General features: G+C 39.9%; 2 protein-coding genes across 3 annotated transcripts in view; both read right to left on the bottom strand.

Moving 5' to 3' along the window:
• Positions 1–19695, bottom strand: part of KCND2 (potassium voltage-gated channel subfamily D member 2) — a 432819-nt gene that overhangs the window by 365374 nt on the left and 47750 nt on the right. The gene's annotated exons all lie outside the window — the stretch shown is intronic.
• CENPBD1 (CENPB DNA-binding domain containing 1) lies at positions 6926–9149 on the bottom strand. Its single transcript, XM_034762706.1, is given in 2 exon segments — positions 6926–7652; positions 9097–9149. Coding segments are annotated over 2 exon segments (780 nt in total).

Genomic DNA, 19695 nt, shown 5'->3' on the forward strand with positions numbered 1-19695 from the left:
CAGAGGGCGGATAGTGGAGACCAGCTTTCCCAATGTGGAAAGGGGAAGCAGAAGAACAGCACTGGGGAGGAAGGGCAGGACAGAGGTAAGGACCACCTGTATACCCAGGTTCTCCAGGGGCTCAAGGGAAGCAAAGAGGCCCCCTACCAAGATGCCTTTCTCCACCACATCGTGGTCAATGGCCTCTGATGCCAGGAAGGCGACCTGCCTGTATGTTATAGGTTCCCTGAGGTACAACCTGGACTGCAGGACTGCTGAGCCCTCTGTCCCACCAGCCTGGGTGTCAAACCTCTGACAGGCTCTGCACTTACACACCCAACTGTTTTCAGAGTAGCAGCCGTGTTAGTCTGTATCAGCAAAAAGAACAGGAGTACTTGTGGCACCTTAGAGACTAACAAATTTATTTGAGCATAAGCTTTTGTGGGCTAAAACCCACTTCATCGGATGCATGCAGTGGAAAATACAGTAGGAAGATATATATATATACACACACAGAGAACATGAAACAATGGGTGTTACCATACACACTATAATGAGAGTGATCTGTTAAGATGAGCTATTCCCAGCAGGAGAGGAAAAAAAAACTTTTTGTAGTGGTAATCAAAATGGCCCATTTCCAGCAGTTGACAAGAAGGTGTGAGGAGCAGTGGGGGGGGGGAAATAAACATGGGGAAATAGTTTAACTCAACTGAGTTATATGAATGCTCACCCATCCACTCATGACCCAACAATAGAGAGGTTCTAACTAATTCCCCCCAGTTCCCCAGTCCTGCATCCAGAACTGTACCATCTTACACTGGTCAGAGGCCTGGCCAGTGTAAGGTCATTATCCAGTTCACCACTCCCTATGTGAAGTGGACACACAGTAACCTTTATAAACTGAGCTGAGGTTTTTCCAAGCACTTCAACCAAAACAGACTGTTTTAGGTAAAATATAAAACAGATTTATTAACTACGGAAAGACAGATTTTAAGTGATTCTAAGTAGCAAGTTTAGAGATCAAAGTTGGTTTCTTAAGAAACAAAAATAAATTCACAATCTGAGTTCAACAAACTAAACAAGATTTGAATTGAGCAGTGTCTCACCCTGACAGATGATACAAATAGGTTACAGTTCCTCAATACCTGGGCTGGGACTCTTTTCCAGCCTGGAATCACACTTACCAAGTTCAAAATCTTTGTCTTCCAAATGTGTTTCCAGGTGCTGAGATGGAGAGGCAGGGGAGTGAGGGCAAATGATGATGTCACTTCCCCTCCTTTATATTCTCTTCCAGCTTCCTGGAAAGATCTTTGCTTTGACATGGGGATCAGACAGTCCCCATTGGTTAAGCAGGCTCCATTGCATATGTGCTGTCTGGGGTGGCTATTGGGAGAGTGGATTTCCTTTAATGGACTATCAGTATGACTGGCTGATCCTTTGTTGCAATTGAAGGGTTGGCTGTGGGCATCTCCCAGCCTCACAACATATTTCAGTAACATATAGCAATGCTTCATAACTTCACTTACAATTACAGTAAATAAAATCCAACAGGATATTAATGTTCAACAGATCAAGACTTTTAAAATGATACCTCACAAGGCGTACTTTGTACAAAACATAGCATAGTTATATGATGGTGGTGATTATGGAGTTTCCAGGGTGCTACTTTGAGGTACAGAGTGTCACACCATACATCTCGGAGGCCACCACTATGGTCAAGGGCTGCATCACTCATGCCAATTCCCGCACATAGGTTTTGATGTGGGATGAGGCAGCCAGCAGAAAAGGCTCTGGGGATTACAAGTGGACAAGAAGCTTGATATGAGTCAGCAGTGTGAGCTTGTTGTGATTAGTCCCCTCTATTCGGCACTGGTGAGGCCACACTTGGAGTACTGCATCCAGTTTTGGTCCCCCCATTACAGAAGGGATGTGGACAAATTGGAGAGAGTCCAGCGGAGGGCAACAAAAATGATTAGAGGGTTGGGGCACATGACTTACGAGGATAGGCTGAGAGAACTGAGGTTATTTGGGGAGGATGGATGGCTCAGTGGTTTGAGCACTGGCCTACTAAACTGAGGGTTGTGAGTTCAATCTTTGAGGGGGCCACTTGGGGATCTGGGGCAAAACCAGTACTTGGTCCTGCTAGTGAAGGCAGGGGGCTGGACTTGATGACCTTTCAAGGTCCCTTCCAGTTCTATGAGATAGATAGTCTGCAGAAGAGAAGAGTGAGGGGGGATTTGATAGCAACCTTCATCCTCCAAAGAGGATGGAGCAAGGCTGTTCTCAGTGGTGGCAGATGACAGAACAAGAAGCTATGGTCTCAAGTTACAGCGGGGGAGGTCTAGGTTGGATATTAGGAACCACTATTTCACTAGGAAGGTGGTGAAGCACTGGAATGGATTACCTAGTGAGGTGGTGGAATCTCCATCCTTGGAGGATTTTAAGTCGTGGCTTGACAAAGCCCTGGCTGGGATGATTTAGTTGTTGTTGGTCCTGCTTTGAGCAGGGGATTGGACTAGATGACCTGCTGAGGTCTCTTTCAACCCTAATATTCTATGATTCTAAGTAAGTGGAAGGGGCCTGGGTAAAGGTCAAACACCAAAGGCTGGGGCTTGGGTTTCCTAAGGAAGCAGGTAAATAAACAGCAAATGAATCCTGGGTGAGACGGGGAAGGCAGGCAAACAAACAGCAAAGGAGGGGACAGATGATTTCCGTTGCACAGGCAACCTTAATTCTGGCATTTCTTTGCTTCTGAGTGTTGTATTTTGCAATTTTAACATTGTCCCTGCAACAGAGTTTTGTGTGTGTAATGCAGATTAACATTCCACACAGAAACAGAGTTTGCTGACAAGCTGTTAAAAATACCCAAGAAATAGATAGGCCTCACTTTTTGCCTATAAGAAACTCACCACAAAAAGCTTACAATCTAAACGAGACAGACATATACCCTTTTTTATACTGGGAATTTGCTCGAGTTACAGCCACCAGTGCAGCTGCATCCCCAGTCACTTTAGGAAGCTTGTCTACTTATTGCTCTTGTCTACAGTGGAGATTTCGGCCATTGGTGACACAACACTGATGTACCTGCACCAGTGCAAAGCTATAGTGTATATACAAAAGGCCATCATACGCTACAATTTAGCCTGGTGCAACTTACCCCCATTTAAAAAAGGTGTAAAATGAACTGGTGCAAATCATGGCTTATCAGTATTTCTCTGTCTACCCTAGTGGTATGTATTGGTGCAGCTACACTGATAGTGGGTCACCAATATCTGAAATCTCCAGAGTAGAGACATGCATAGAGTAAGCAAATAGCCCAAAGATGAAATTATTTGGGTGGTAGTTATGAATTATTATTAATATTACCGTTCACTCCGTTCTTATGGGAATGGCAGAAAGTAAATCTCTATAAAAAATTTGAACGAAATATATCCTTATTACTTCATAGTGGCCATGAGACACCACAGGCAATATATTTCTAGTGTGTGATTTCACTTTGTTGGGTTATTAGTTTATTGGCCTTTTGTCTCATGCCTTACAATACCCTACAAAGCATGCAATTATCGCTCAGAAATACACTGCATCTCATGTATTATTGCTTAAATGAACAGTTTTCTTTTATCTAGAGATAAGTAGGCATAGGAATTCCAAAGATGACACAAAAACAAGATGTGCATTTCAAAACAAACTGTGAAAAATAGACTACACCTCCTACTCAGAGCTGCACCAAACATGATAAAATGGATAAAAACAGATATTCTTGCAAGGAGAACACAGCTGTTCAAGACTCAGAGAAGTGAACAGACAGACTCATACTGAAGATAATCTACATACAGTGGGGAGATGCAGAAAGGAGCAAGAGTATTTTTGTAAGAAAAGACTGTTATTGCTGTTTCAAAATTTTCTTTTAACAGGATATATTTTATAACAGAGAATATATATACTTAATATAATAAGAAAATATACAATCAAGTGTGGTCAGAATGCCTATATAAGTGGTCCTTTATGAACAGAATAACATGTATGATTACAGGTCTTTTTGAGATAAAAAAGTATTCAATCAATACCCAAATTGAACTATTTAGTTGCAATTTCCCCTTATACTGTTGTTCAATTTCTGGCATTGTAAACTCAATACACACATAATTTATATATAACTATAAAGAGTAAATTTTGTTTATCAATTTTTGGCTAGTTGAAATGTCTATATAAAGAGTATTTTTAGCTTCAGTTCAACAGATGGAAGATTCTTAGTTAAAACATGACTTATTTGCAATCCTTGTTCATGTGGAGTAGCACATACTCATGGGGGCTTCTCCATTGATTTCAGTGGCACTTCTTGTGCAAGTAAGTGCTACTTAGTGTAAGGTTTGAAGAAGCACAAGGCTCAATATTAGCAAACATTAGCAAAGATAAAATATATCTGTATGTGAAAATTGGTGCACTGAGATTATGCAAATCTTGGCAAAAGACACAGGATGGTCCACATAGCCATTCTTAGGGATTAATAATGCAAGGTATTATGCACTCTCAATGTCTACTAAAGTCAATAGGAGTTGAGGCCAATTAGCAACTTGTGGCACGTGCTGAACATGTTGTAAAATATGGCCCTTATTTGGGCAATTAGTTATTTTGAGCAGCTCAACAATATATTCGGGTGGAATTTCATAGATTGCAGTGGTTAGAGGGAAAATTTCTTGAACTTCACTCCAGGATCGAGTGGTCAGGCTTCCTCAATCACTACAAATCTACATATAATTATGATGGACACAGTCTGGGGTCTGGGGTTGGGAACAGTTGCACAGACTCATTTCTATTCCCTTTTGCCCTGATAGCAAAAACTTCAGTGGAATCTCAAACCAGTCTCTTTTGTTGCAGGCTTCTTATCACAATTCTCCTGAGCAGTGTTCTTTATAATTAAAAGATATAACAACAAATTGTTTTAAACTTACTGTAAAAATATTAAATATCATAAGATTAACATTTGTATTTGTCTGTAAAGCGTTCCAAATGTTCGAAGAGCATTTTACAACTAAAAACATAACACCTTTTTGGATTAGTTTCATCTATGAGAGAAAAGATGGTAGGAACTGGACTGTAGCTCAGAAGATCTGGGTTCAATTCATGGCTCAGCCACAAATTCTCTGTGAACTTGGGCAAGTCACTTAATCTCTCTATGCCTCTGTTTCTCACTCTATAAAATGGAGTTAATATTTCTTACTTCCTACCATTTGTCTGCCTTCTCTATTTTGATTGTAAGCTCTTTGAAGCAGGGGCTGCCTATTACTATGTGTTTGTACAATCTGCAGCACATAGCTGGTGTAGTATAAAACTTACATACACAGAAAAATGTACATCCAAGATTGCAACCATGAAATGTGTAATGGAAGCTGGGGGTGTAGCCACTTTTATTGACCTAAAAGTGCCACTTAACAATAAAATCACCACTAGTATTTCATTTGCTCTAGTGAAATTTAAGTAATTAACAACTTCGTAGATATAAAACATACAGCGACTCCTCGCTTAATGTCATAGTTACATTCTTGAAAAATGCGACTTCAAGCGAAACAATGTTAAATAAATCCAGTTTCCCTATAAGAATTAATGCAAATGGGGGGGTTAAGTTCCAAGGAATTTTTTTTCACCAGAAAAAAGACATTATATAAATATACAGTATAAGTTTTAAATAATTTTAAACAAACAATTTAATACTGTACTCACCAATGGTGACTTGGTTGAGCTGGTAGAGTCAGAAGGTGGAAGAGAGTGGATCGTCAGGCTTCTCCTCTTGCTGAACTTTCCCAACTCGAAAAAACACATCTAGAGATCGTTGTTTTGCTTTCCTTTTTTTTCCTTGGTAAATTTATTTATAGCAATTCATTACATCACCATCTCCCCTAAACACTTTGGAGCTGTGTTCCCTGTTAGGATCGTCATCACTAAGGATTTGCAAGCCAGCTTCAATCATTTGGAAAGCTTCAGAAAGATGTTTGATAGTCAAAATTCGATGGGTTGGTTCTTCTTGTACTTCTTGGCCCTCTTCTTCTGTTGCTCTCATCATCTCTAGTTGCATCAGATCTTCATTGGTTAGCTCTTTTCCATGTTATTGCAGAAGTTGTCTAACATCGGCTTCTTCCAGCTCATCAAAACCCACTTTCTTGGCCAAGATGAGGATATCTTTCTTCATAGCGGGAACAACATCTTTAAATCCTTTTAAGTCATTTACATATTCAGGCCCCACACACCATTCATGCATGCCTGAGTGAATTCAGCCCAGGATTCACCGATGTCATTGAGGATGTTGTAGTCATTGCCGAATCAATTGCCTTCCCCATTGGTGCCTCTGATGAGCTGGTAGACAGTACGGTGTAAGTAATATGTCTTAAATGCAGTGATGGCTCCTTGGTCCATGGGTTGGATCAGTAATGTGGTGTTAGGTGGCAGAAAGACAATTTTGATGTTTCTGCACATGTCATCCAGGTTAATTTGATGAGCCGGTGCATTATTAATAAGTAATAAAATCTTGATATCAAGATTTACCTTGGCACAGTATTTCTTCCATGCAGGGATGGCATAGAGCAGTGGTGGGCAACCTGTGTCCCACGGGCCACATGCAGCCCATCAGAGTAATCTTATTGTGGGCCGCGAGACATTTTCTGACTTTGACCATCCGCAGGCACAGCCTCCTGCAGCTCCCAGTGGCCGCGGTTCACCATTCACGGCCAAAGGGAGCTGCAAGAAGTGGTGGCCAGCGGAGGACCGTACCTACAAATGGTCAACATCAGCAAAATGTCTCGCGGCCCACAATCAGATTATCCTGATGGGCCGCAGGTTGCCCACCACTGGCATAGAGAGTCAGTCTGAAAAAAATAGCTCCAGTTATCCATGCGTTCTTATTGGATCTTCAAATGACCGGAAGGTGTTCCTTTGAAAATCCCTTGAGAGCTCATGGTGTTTCAGAGTGGTATACTGTCAGCAGTTTCATTTTCATGTCTCCAGCAGCATTACCACTTAGAAGCAAGGTTAGGCGGTCTTTAGCTGCTTTAAATCCGGGCGCTGTCTTCTCCTCTCGGGAAATGTAAGTCCATTCATGCATCCTCTTCCAGTAGAGGCCCGTTTCATCGACACTGAAGACTTGCTTAGGTGAATAGCTGCCTTCCTCAATTATTTTCTTGAGATAGTCAGAGAATTTTTTAGCTGTTGCACTAGCTGCCTCACCGGACATCTTGATGTTATGCAGGTGGAAGTGCCTCTTGAACTGATCAAGCCATCCCTGACTTGCTGTGAACGTCTCTGTCTGTGATCCTTCACCTTGATCTCTTTTCAAATTGTTATACAAACTTTTTGCCTTAGATTGTATCACTAGCAAACGTAGAGGTATGTTCCGCTGGTTTTGGTCCTCTATCCACACTGAGAGAAGACACTCCATGTTTTCCATCAAACTACTTCTTGATCAACTTATTGTAGTAGCACTAAGTGGTGTTGCACACTGAGCACTAGCCCTGATCTTGTCGGCATTATTCTGAATTTTTCTCACAGTGGTCGGAGTAAGACCTAGAGCGATGCCAATGTCTACCGCATGCTTGCATGCATCAAAACGCCTTAAAACATCTAATTTAGTACCCAAACTAATGGTTTTCCTGGTTTTCTTACTGCTACTGCTAGGCACTCCACTTTTGAATCATGATGCTGGTGATACAATCACAACGAGTTAGAAATGTTCAGGGAATACTTGTACTGACACAACGTAAACAACAATGGCTGCCACACTGAAGCGGGAGCGTCACTTGGCTTACGTCACAAAGTAGTTACCTACTAGCAGGCGGCAGCCAAATAACGTTATAACCGAACGTTGCTCGACTTTAAATGAGTATGTTCTCTAATAGATCAGCGACATAATAATGAAACATTAACTGAAACATTAAGTGAGGAGTTACTGTACTATTTGCTGCTTAGTTGGCAGTGTTTTTTTGCCACGTACATAGACAGCTATATAGGTAAAATATTAATGAGCATGAATACTTAACACACAGTGGGTGAAATCCTAGCTTAATTGATGCAAAACTCCCATTGATTTCGGTGGGGCCAGGATTTCACCCAGTGTGAACCTTTCTTCTGTGAATCTTGCAATTTTGATTCCAGCTTTCACAAATACCTTTGAAAACTAAATGCAAATAATTTCACATGCAAGAATTAACATCAGCATAGAAACTGATTTATAACACTATCTCACAATATAACAAAATTTTTGCATAAGTATGTACATATTTTCTAAGGTTGAACAGCTAGAATAAAATGCACATTACTCGTTAGGCAAAGGAAAGCAATGATCCATCATTACCGTCAGTCCAGAGATCCCATTAAAAACAAGCAGCAAATAATGTCAGGAAATGTCTGTTTCAGAGGAGATATCATCATGGAAAATAAGCTTATGAAGCACTGTATCACAAGTGGTTTTGCTTCTAATTTTGGACTTTTGAAAACTGAAATCAAGCCAACTTAGATATACATTTCGTAGCAGATGGAAAGAACATAACCATAACATAGGGATAATTCAAATTACATTTTTCTCTACAGGAAATTATTTGTTAATGGAAATTTAAGGTTGAGACTTTAAACACAAATAAATCAGAATTACAGCTGTGTGAAATTTTTTTGAATAACAATTTATTCGCTGAAAAATGCAGTTTCAGGTCGACCAAAACCATTCACAAATTTGTACTGAGTTTGCAAATTAGCTTCAACTGAACAGAAAAAGTTGAAACATTTTGGTAATGTCAAAACAAAACATCTTTTTTCAACCCAAAAAATTTCATTTAGATTTTCAGTTTTTTTGAGAAAAGCAATGGAAAGCATGATTAGATTCACAAAAAGGGCAGAGGATGAGAAGAACTATTCATTGTCATTCATAGCGGCAATTCATAGTCATTTGTGATGATAATTAATAGTCATTTGGTCAGAGCACTCTGTTGATACATCACACTAGTAAAATAATATAGAATCAGTTTCCCTATTGCTGGAAATCTCTCTATCCTCATAGAAATACTCACTGAAGAAGATGGATATTAAGAATATCAAAAGTATTGTGACATCAAGTTTGCAGGTAAAATATAATACCTTATTTCAAGTTCATAGAAAATGTCCTCTTGAATGAGATATGGTATGATCATCAACTTCCAATAATCCTAATAGAAGTTCAAAGCCAACCATGTATACATAGTTTAAAAATTCCTAAATTATATTACAAGGTCACACAGATATCTTTTCTAAATCAAATCAGCCACACCATCAGGGGCTCGTTCACCTGCACATCTACCAATATGATATATGCCATCATGTGCCAGCAATGCCCCTCTGCCATGTACACTGGCCAAACCAGACAGTCTCTACACAAAAGAATAAATAGACACAAATCAGACATCAAGAATTGTAACATTTAAAAACCAGTAGAAGAACACTTCAATTTCCCAGGTCACTCAATAACAGATTTAAAAGTGGCAATTCTTCAACAAAAAAACTTCAAAAACAGACTCCAACGAGAAACTGCAGAACTGGAATGAATTTGCAAACTTGACACCATCAAATTAGGCCTGAATAAAGACTGGGAGTGGATGGATCACTACAAAAAGTAATTTTCCCTCTGCTGATACTCACACCTTCTTGTCAACTGTTGGAAATGGGCAACATCCACCTTGATTGAATTGGCCTTGTTAGCACTGACCCCCTACTAAACAACTCCCATCTTTTCATGTGCTATAATATATATTATACTTTGTATTTTTCACTCTATGCATCTGATGAAGTGGGTTTTAGCCCATGAAAGCTTATGCCCAAATATATTTGTTAGTCTCTAAGGTGCCATAAGGACTCCTCGTTGTTTTTGCTGATACAGACTAACACGGCTACCACTCTGAAACCAGTCAATGGAGAGACTCTATTGATATCCATACCAAGAATGAGCATACATTCTTACCTATAGAATTTTCCTGTTGTCTTTTTTTTCTGTAAGATGGAGTAAAATAATATCAGAAATAAGGAATGTAGTTTTTTTCACCTTATAAGTGACAGACTGGTATTTACTTGTGTAAACTCTATGATTATACACCTGGATTCAGCCTAAGCATTCAGTACAAGAGTCATCATCTGACCATGGTAAAAAATGTGGACAATGTGAAAAGACAAAAGCAGAAGCTACTCAGGCTTCTTATGAAACAAGGCAAAGCTACCAGATGTTTCTGCTTCCTCATTAAGAATCACTCCTCTAATGACACGGCACAGAAACAAGTAAATGTTATTATTTCAACCCAGGAAGCATGAACAGTGAAATGATTTGTGGTATGGTGATCTAAGGACTGGGAAGTCCAGGAAGCAGACACCTGCTGGCAGAGGGTAAACAAAATTGTCCCATTTGGGGTAATAAAATTGGGCAACACTCAAATGCTCTCATAGCTTTGGAGGACTGGAGATTTTCACACCCCTTATTGCATCACTGGAATCAGGAGGTGAAGGCTCTGAGACTGCCACCTGCTCCTTAAACTGGAGTGCAGAATGGGTGGTGAGGAACTGGCAGACCCAAGTTTTCACACAACACATGACTATATAAAGGCCCTGTAATGAAGCAAAGCAACTGCCAGCCAGCACATCAGGTGTTAAAGAGAGCCTCTGAGCTCAGCTGGCCCCATCCAGTTATACCTGCAGCCAGTGCCAGGACTGGAGGGGGAGAAAAGAAGAGAACCTGGCTCAGTTCAGGGCTGCCTGGCAAAAGGGCAGGAGCTAGCCGCCTCTCTAGCTGAGGGGAAGGATCTCTAACCTGCTTGTCAAGGCAGCCACATGGGAGGAAGCACTGTCTCCCCAGCCACATACTCTACCCACTAGGCTGTCCAGCACTCCAGGCCACCCTTTGCAGGCCCGAAGATTTCCCTTATTCTCTTCCCCATATTGCAGCATTGGGAGGAGAAAGCTGCAGGTCTGAACACCTGACCTCTATTCAAGAAGCACTGGAATTATGTAAGATTTTGCTCACTCACATACAAATTCTCTTGATGACCAGGTATATCATACAAAATTAACAGTTAGACAAACACCCAGGTAAGCATCTGTTTATAGGAGGCAAGCTCCAGCTCGAGCTACAACATCAAAGCAATATTAACACCGCTATTTTTAACATGCTAGCGTGATTGTCACTAGCACAAATCTGTCAGCCCAGGCTTGGAGGCTCAATCCCAGATGCATAGTAAAGATACTCAATGTGTCCCAGTAATGCTTGTGCACTCTCCATTCTTCTTAAGACCGAAGTCCAGATAAAATCCCTGGCATGCCTAAATCTGCATGACTTTTCCCTGATGACACCTGTTTAGCCTTGGATGCTAATTTTCATGGTTTGTGCATATTTTCTCTTTTTTTGCCATTCACCAAGACTCCTAGTCTACTACAGCAGGAAGAGGAAGAGATTTATGCCAAGGCCACTGGAATCAGCAGTCTAAACTAGGTTACAGGAAAAAATTCTACAAAATAGGCTACAAGAATTTATGTCTCGTCAGCAGAGTTTACACTCTGGTAGATGCATCAGTGCAAGCCCCTAAAATAGATGTGACACACTGATGTAAACTATGACTATGACTGGTTTGAAAATGGGTGAAATTCTATGCAAGAGGTCAGACTAGTTATTGTAGTGATCCTTTCTGGCCTTAAAATTTATGAACTTATAAGTGCAAAGTGGATGTTAAATGCTACAAGTGTGAGTGAAGAAGACTGGTAATACTGTATACCCAATTTACAATTACTTCACATAGGTGTAAATGATTACACCATGTGCAGGCTAGTGGAGACTCAAACCCAGACAGAAACGGACTATGGACTGGCAAGCTCTCTTTATATAGGCAAACTAAATCACTCAAAAATCATACTTCCACCGTCTCCATTTGTTATCATCAAAGAAATTATAGTCAAATGTCTAGACTAGTACAGAAGAATATCCAGGGAATTTAATTATGTAAGAAACCATTTACAAAAGGACCTAACAGCTGTAATTTCCTCATCCTATTTGCTTAATTTTTGATGGTGTTATTTTTATTTACACAATAACAGACTGGTGTTTATCCAATAACTGCTATATCTGCAGATAAACTAAAATTTTAATAGAATCATGACTGCTCAAATATTTAACCTGAAGTAGAATTTATATTAAATGAATTTACTTACTGAATGTAGAAAGTAACATTTAACAAAACGAATAAAGTAATGTCAGAAACCAAAACCACCAATTAACCATAACAAAACAGCAGAAACAAATATTGGAATACATAAAACCACACATAAATAATCCAAAGATATGTATTGTTACAACTACTGACATAGTTGTCAGTGCAGGGCCAACACCTCTGGAGCCTGTATTCTTCTGTGGTTTGCAAGAGCTCAAAGCTACAATCCATGCTTAACTTTATGCACACAACTATACCGGACTGCAGTAGGACTTGACATTACCTTCAAAGGGAGCACTTATGCAAAAAGTTAACTATGTGCAAAACTGTTTCCAAGATCAGCACCTGAGCTTAGTGGCCTTCAGGTCATAGTTTAAGACTTATTTTTGGCCAGCTTTTTGACTGAACTTTAACGAGAAGGAAAGGGATTTGTTAACAAGCAGGAGATTTTGCTTTGTTACATTTGGTTAATTTTAATTGATTATTTTACTGATATAATTAATACAGGTGTTTTAGTGACTGACATCAACATAATTTCTAAATATACAATTTTTTTTAATCTATAATTAGATTTCCTTAAAAATAGCTGTTGATATTTTCTTATTTAATTTACTCTGATCAGTAGCAATATGACTAGCCTGAGATGTGTTGTTTACTTAAAGTATAGCCATATCGTTGAACGAGAAAGATCTGAAAATACAAAAGCAATCCTGGGTAAAAATAGGTATATGATTTCTGTATTCTATAGTGCAATGTATTTTTCAACTTTAACACAATTTAGTGCATTTACATAAAAGTATAGTTGGGCACAGCAGTTTTACCATAGGGTAGGATCTAGACCCTGGTCTTTCTTAAACATCTTATCCTGACTGCCACTCCTGAAATTGCCTAAAATCACATGGGTTATATTGCCAGCAGCTGAACATTCAGACATAGGCTAGGTGACAAAAGTAAGCAGACTACACTTTTCACAGAGAGAAGTCCTTACAACCTGAGTCAAAACACTTACCTCTGTGAGTTGCTAGGGACCCTGAAGTATACTCTTCAGATTTGGGATACTATTTGGTAAATTCCACAACACTTTATAAACAATAATAATAGTACAGAAAACACTTATGAACATTTTTTTCAGCTTATAGGCAGAGAATAGCGGTGAATGGGTGGTATAATAGGGACTTCTATATAGGAAATGATGACCCAAGGTGATGGAGTTCATAAAAAGACAAATGTTCCTAGATTGGTCCACTTGGCCAGCAAGCTAACCCACAGGTCAAGGAGATAAGTTTGGTTTAGAAATGTAAGAGAGATGCATGCAAACACATGTACACGCAGGTGAATTACGGCAAGTAGTATAATAATAACATTGAAAATGACTCACATGCTAAAATTACTGTTTATTTTTTAAGAAGATAATTAATCAGTACAGATTATTTATTTTGAGACAAGCCAGCATAGTGAGTTGCAGAAATACATGATGGGGCCTATTGTGTGAAACAGCCTTCCCTTTCAGATCCTTGGATAGGTAATGTCAGAAGGTTCCACTTTGCTTTGTTTGACCAGATGTCAATGAACAACAACAACAAAAACCCTCTTCCTGATCTGTTCTCTAACATACAGCAATGAAACATTAATTAATGATACTACATTTAAAAGGTTATTCAGTACAGAAGAGTATGTTTGTTAAAGGCAGCAAAGAGAAAGAGTAACCGACATCCATAGGCAGGTGTTCCTTTTGCCAAAAAAAACACTTTTATTTATTTAGAATAGCTGGAAACTGCATGTGTGTTTGGAAAAGCCACTTACATGGATAAATCTTTAATTAACCATATACCATCCACAAAATAGTATCTTTTAAGAACTGTAGCTTTAGGCCATTGGAAAGAATAAGCTGCCTAATTTCACCAGAGAATTACACTGTCATTCCTCCAATCCTTTGTTGCATGACAGCTATGTATGAACAGCTACATGAAACGAAGTGCAGGGATGCCACATGACCAGAAGCAAAACAATACACTGTGTCAATGTCACTTCTGTCAAAGATCTCTCTGTACTCTGGCATCCAGAATGAAGTCACATGTTAATTTTCAATGGCCCACACTGCAGACAATATTCTCCCTCTTGCCTTGAATTTATTACCACTACCACTTCAGTAAATGGTTATTACATAATTGTCTGACTTCAGTAGGAGTTTGTCTGAAGATGAATAGCAACATTGGATCACCAGGACTGAGAATATAATAATTTTATAATTGTCCCACTTTGGTTCTTGAATACAATTCTATACTAAGAACAGATAATGTTTCATCTGTAACTGCTACTAAGTTAAGAGTTGAGTTAAGCCTTGTCTAGAAGGACTCCTATCCAATTATCTGCTGGCAACAAGATAGGACTTCGGTGAGTTTATCATCATTCCTAGTGTCTTCAACATCCAACTTAGACATTATCTATTGACATCTGCAAGAGTAGTGTCCCTGATCAGCCAGTCTTCCTGCAGGGGAGCACATGGCCTTCAAGCTCGAGCACTCAGAATACTGTTATTGTCTCAGGAAGATGCTTGACACTGGTACCAGCCCACAAGGTGAGAGACAAATTGACAGTATTGTTCTCCTGGAGTGAATCTATGACACTTCCAATGCTTGGGAAGTACCACCCCTGTGCACATAAAGGTCTATTATTTATTTTTAGACTAAATACTAATCTGTTTGGTAGCAGAGATTTGTTTTCCTGTGGCATCTTTTCCTGAAAGAGATTTCCATGATGACATGATTCAGAGGTGATGTACACATTCCCTCTGTAACACATATACCTACAGTAGTGTTTGTCATCAGACGCTACCGGTGTGGTGCTCTGCTCTGTTCAATGTTGATATCAGTCGGCTGTGTGCGCGCAGAACTTGCTGGCACAGCAGACCCCGAGAGAACCCCCAATGACCATAGACTCTAATAAGGTACAAAGGCACCCGGCCAGGTTTATTGTCAAACAAAGCACAGTAATAGTTCCCTGCGGACTCTACAGGACATACTACGAATATGTGCCCCCTGACAATGGACCGGCTCAGTCAGTGGTGGGACTCTCCACTGCCCCCTAGGCCAGACAAAGACACCACCCCAGGGATGCATTCTTATACACAGGTACAAACAAGTTACACATCACTCCTGACGTATTGAGGTGCAACCCCCCCCTACGTAGTAAGGTACAACCCTTCTACGCAGTAAGCTGCTGCCTCTCACCTTGTACATGTTGGTTTGAACAAAACAACTCTATCCATCATATTACCCTTTTGACCCTGTCTTTAGGATGGGTCAGCCTGTTCCTTGTTATCTGTGTGGAATGTGCAAGTATGTGAATGTTCAGATATCTAGTGTCCAGTACCTTTTAGGTATGTCTTTTTTTTGCAGCATCAGCCCTTCCTTGCCTGCTTCTGTGAGCAGGGCCTGCCTCTGGCTCACAGCTTAACTTTGCTTTACGTTAAGTTAGCAAAGTCTTGACCATCATTTTAGTTCAGGCCTTAGGCCTCATACCAGGCCTCTGATACCATAATGTTTCAGGGACTCATCTTACTACAGTGTTGTCTGAGTTCTGGAGCTCCAGCTGTGGAGCTTTCCAAAGAATGTCTGCAGGAGCTGGTACCTGAAGTACTAACAACTCATAATGAACTTTTAGGCACTTAAAGAATCTTCCCAAGCATCAACTGCATCTCAGATTCTGAACTTCCACAGACAAACTAGGGAAGGAGCACGTGCATCAAACCAACATGTTTAACTAAAGAAAACCCAACAAGATGTAACTCCTTTGCCAGTGGCACTGGCAGAATAAAGGAGCAGGTCCTTGCTTTATAGTGTTTTTTCTAACACTTAAATAACTCTGGCTCAAGCCCCAACCCAGTAACCTGGGAACCATTGATAGGTTAAATCACTCTGTGTGCCATTGATAAGCAATTTATTCCTCACTTGCAAGCACAGTGACCAGGGTTTTTTAACAGGAAATCATTATTAGGAAGAGGGAAGGACAATGACAGGGTAAGCTTTTTTTCAACCTTATAGCTTTCCAATTTCTACCACTTCTACCCCAAGATGCATGAGTAGCAGTTCCAACCTACGCCCATCCTCAGAATAGCTATGAGTGGTTGACGCAGCATTGTCATCTCCCCAGCTCCGCACTCACAGTTAGTTGGTCAGGAAGATGCAAGAGAACCTGAGTCCAGACAGCTGAAGTACAGCTGGGGTTCTGTTACCTGACCTGCTGTAGTGACATTCATGTGTAATGCTTGGTTAGGGAGTTCTCACTAGAGTTCTTAGGCAGATGGAGATCTGCTCCCTCCATTGCCAATCTGCTACTCTCCGTACATTCAGCCCTCAGTAATGCTGCTCCACACTAAGCACAGCTAATGGGCCAAACTGCCACTTTGCTCCATCCTTTGGCTGTGATTGGGAGCTCTCACCTGGCCTGGAACTCCTACTCCACTCTGTCTGTATACAATAGCTCTCAGCTGGGGACCAGATCTGGTGCTCTGCTAAGGCTGTAGCTCTCAAATATGGATCAGATTAGCTGCTGTGCTCTCCTCACAGCATACAGCTGCTACTCTCCACTCAGTTGTTTAACAAAGACATCACTGATATAAGGGACCCTACACAGAGTCTCTACCACTCAGAGAGATGCTCCCAGCAATAAATCGATAACAGACAGTTTTTCTCCCACTCTTTGGCTCTGTCCAGGGCCTCTCACCCAACCTCAGCAAACATCAGTCTTAATCGGGGTAATCCCAAACCCATTATACAGGCCTTGCCTAGGTGGTTCCTAACAGGATGATTTCCAAAATATCTGCCCCTAGTATAAAACTTTAGCCAAATTATACCCCCAATGTCCCCAAACTATTCATAGTTAATATTTAAATTAGGTACTACCTCACTCAGTCAACTCCCCTTGCTCTCCAACAGATGCCAACAGAGAGCTTACTCAGTTACTTCGCTTCTCTCGCAGGCTTCAAGCTTGCATCAGACCACATGTTTAACTAAAGAAAACCTAACAAGTGTTAAAAGGGGAACACCACTAAACTTTGAGACCAAAGGTGTCCAACCAGATAAAAACCTGATTAATTAGAAGTACTGAATAAGGCAAGGCTAATGTAAGACTGAGTCCTAGTAAGGGCTGAAGAAACCAGGAAAAAAATCTAGTGCACAGCTCCTGACAGGAGCTCCTTTGTTGACTGAAAAGAAGTGATTAAGAAGATTCTAGGGGGAGCTGTGGCAGTTGGAATGGAACTTGGGGTGGGGCTAGGGCTTGAGTAGAGTGCCAAAAATTCATGAGATAGGGGAATTCTGAACTGAGATACAGAGAAAGCAAAATCACCAATTAAAATAAGATCTGTCTTGAGAGACAGCAGGTTCAATTGCTGTCTAATGTATATGAAACAATCAGAAGTGTCTACCACTTCCACATTGGATTAGTCCTTTGGATTAGTTAGACCTAGTTCCCACTATCAAACTCTCCCAAGTGGATCAGATATTGGCTCCAGTCCTTCCCTCACTGAAGCCACGGGAGTTTTGCCATTGACTTCAATGGGTTTAGGAGCAAGCCAATTGTTTATTCATTTGCATAAAACCAGCCAGAAGCCTGGCACCATTAATACAGACTAATGCAACCTTTTTCATTGTTTTCCATGAATTAGCAACCCTGTTTCATATCTCTAGTCATGTAATTCACTAATCAATGTTTTACTATTGCTTCATAAAATAATATTCTTTTTTTCTCATTCTGCTCCGTTATGATTATGTGTAAATCTGATAACTGGTATACTTTGACTTCAAAGGAGTAACATTATCAAATCATAATTGTAATTTTCCAACTGTAGGCTCAGGTTTTGCTGTAGATGTCTAACCTGGGAAAAAGAAAAGGTGCTTTGTTTTGAATTTACTGCAGATCACCCTTTCTCTGGACTCAGTTCTTCCCTCCCTGTTCATGAAAACGCCCACTGAAGTAAATGGACTAAATCCTGTAGTCCTCACTCAGGGCAGTTTTGCCAGAATAAAAAGTCAATAAGGATTGTCTGGTTTGCTCAGTCCTATATACAGTATCCTCTCAGTTTTCAAAATTGTCCCCTATTAATGTTGGTTTAGAAAGGGAGTTTCTTCTCATTGGTGTACATAGAACGGGTGGTTTAACTTGAGGAATTTGGCACTCTTTGCTTTTATTACTTCAAATTCCCATAAGACTACTCCAAACTCCTACAAGACATCTTTAGGCCACTGGGGGAGATTTTCAAAGGCACAAAGAATAACTGAGGCATCCAACTGCCATTGTCTGAGTGCCCAAACTGCCTTTAAAAGTCTCCCACTAAGACCTTGGCTACACACAAATTTGCACCAGTTTAGTTAAACCAGCTTAGTTTAACTGATACAAACCACTATGTGGATACTCATTTCATTTTACTTTAAACCTCTTTCTAATCTACTTAAGATAAACCCACCTAAATCTAGTTTAAATAAAAAATAAGAGAGCCTAAAAAGCTTTTTACACCCGTTTTTTCTAAATCATTTTAAAACAACACCTTTAGTAAAACCAGTGCAATTTTGCATGTAGACTACTCCTAAATCCCTAACTGCTACTATTTTCATCTCTTAGGATCTATCTCTAATCCTCGCTGAGGCAAAACTTCCATTTTCATCAATTAAGTGCTCACTCCAATTCAAGAACTACATGAATTGGCCTTTTGCAAACAGAAAATCTGTTATAAATAAGAATGTATCTTCAGGCCTTCGTTTTTTACAATTCTTAATGTTTCTGCAGAGATTTTGCAACTTCATTTCACATGTGCCTTAGCGTTTTGTCTCCCAAATGAAAACACTGAGTGTCTGTAGACTCGTGGCTTTGACAGTATTTCCATTCGTCCACCCAAAACACAAGTTTCTCACTTCTGTCTTAGAAAGCAAATTATAAGGGATAATATAACAGCCAGATGTAATCATAACTGAGAACTGCAATGCCCTCTTTTCACATTATTCTTAATTCAAAATAGAACTTATTTGGCTTTCACTCTCAATTTCTTAGTCTGTTTAGTAACCTTTATTAGATGCTTATGAACTAGCTAGTCCATGCTGAAATCATTCATTATATTTAACACTGCAGTACAAGCTGTGCTTCTGCCAAAGAAGCTTTAACACAGAACATAAAAATCCTCTCTCCTGACTAAAGATTAAACTGTGAATCAGTTTTCAGCCTTATACCACACTAAATTATATATGCAACAGAATCCCTCGCATATTTAACATTGAAGTTGTTAATTCAATCATTGGTTGCAAATATTTGGGGCTTTATTTTTAAGATTCAAGAGTCTCTAAACATTTTTTTTCAATTTTGAGCTGACCATGTATTTCAGATGATTTATTTATTTTAGACTTTTAGAGATGCAAATTATTATGACTCAATCCTTATATTTTGAAATATATACAGTAAACCACAGGTCCAATCTGCTCTTTTATAGTTGCCTAGGAGTATCTCTGGCTTAAGCTCATAAGTG

Source organism: Trachemys scripta, chromosome 1 (assembly GCF_013100865.1).
Source record: "Trachemys scripta elegans isolate TJP31775 chromosome 1, CAS_Tse_1.0, whole genome shotgun sequence".
Classification (NCBI taxonomy): domain Eukaryota; kingdom Metazoa; phylum Chordata; order Testudines; family Emydidae; genus Trachemys; species Trachemys scripta.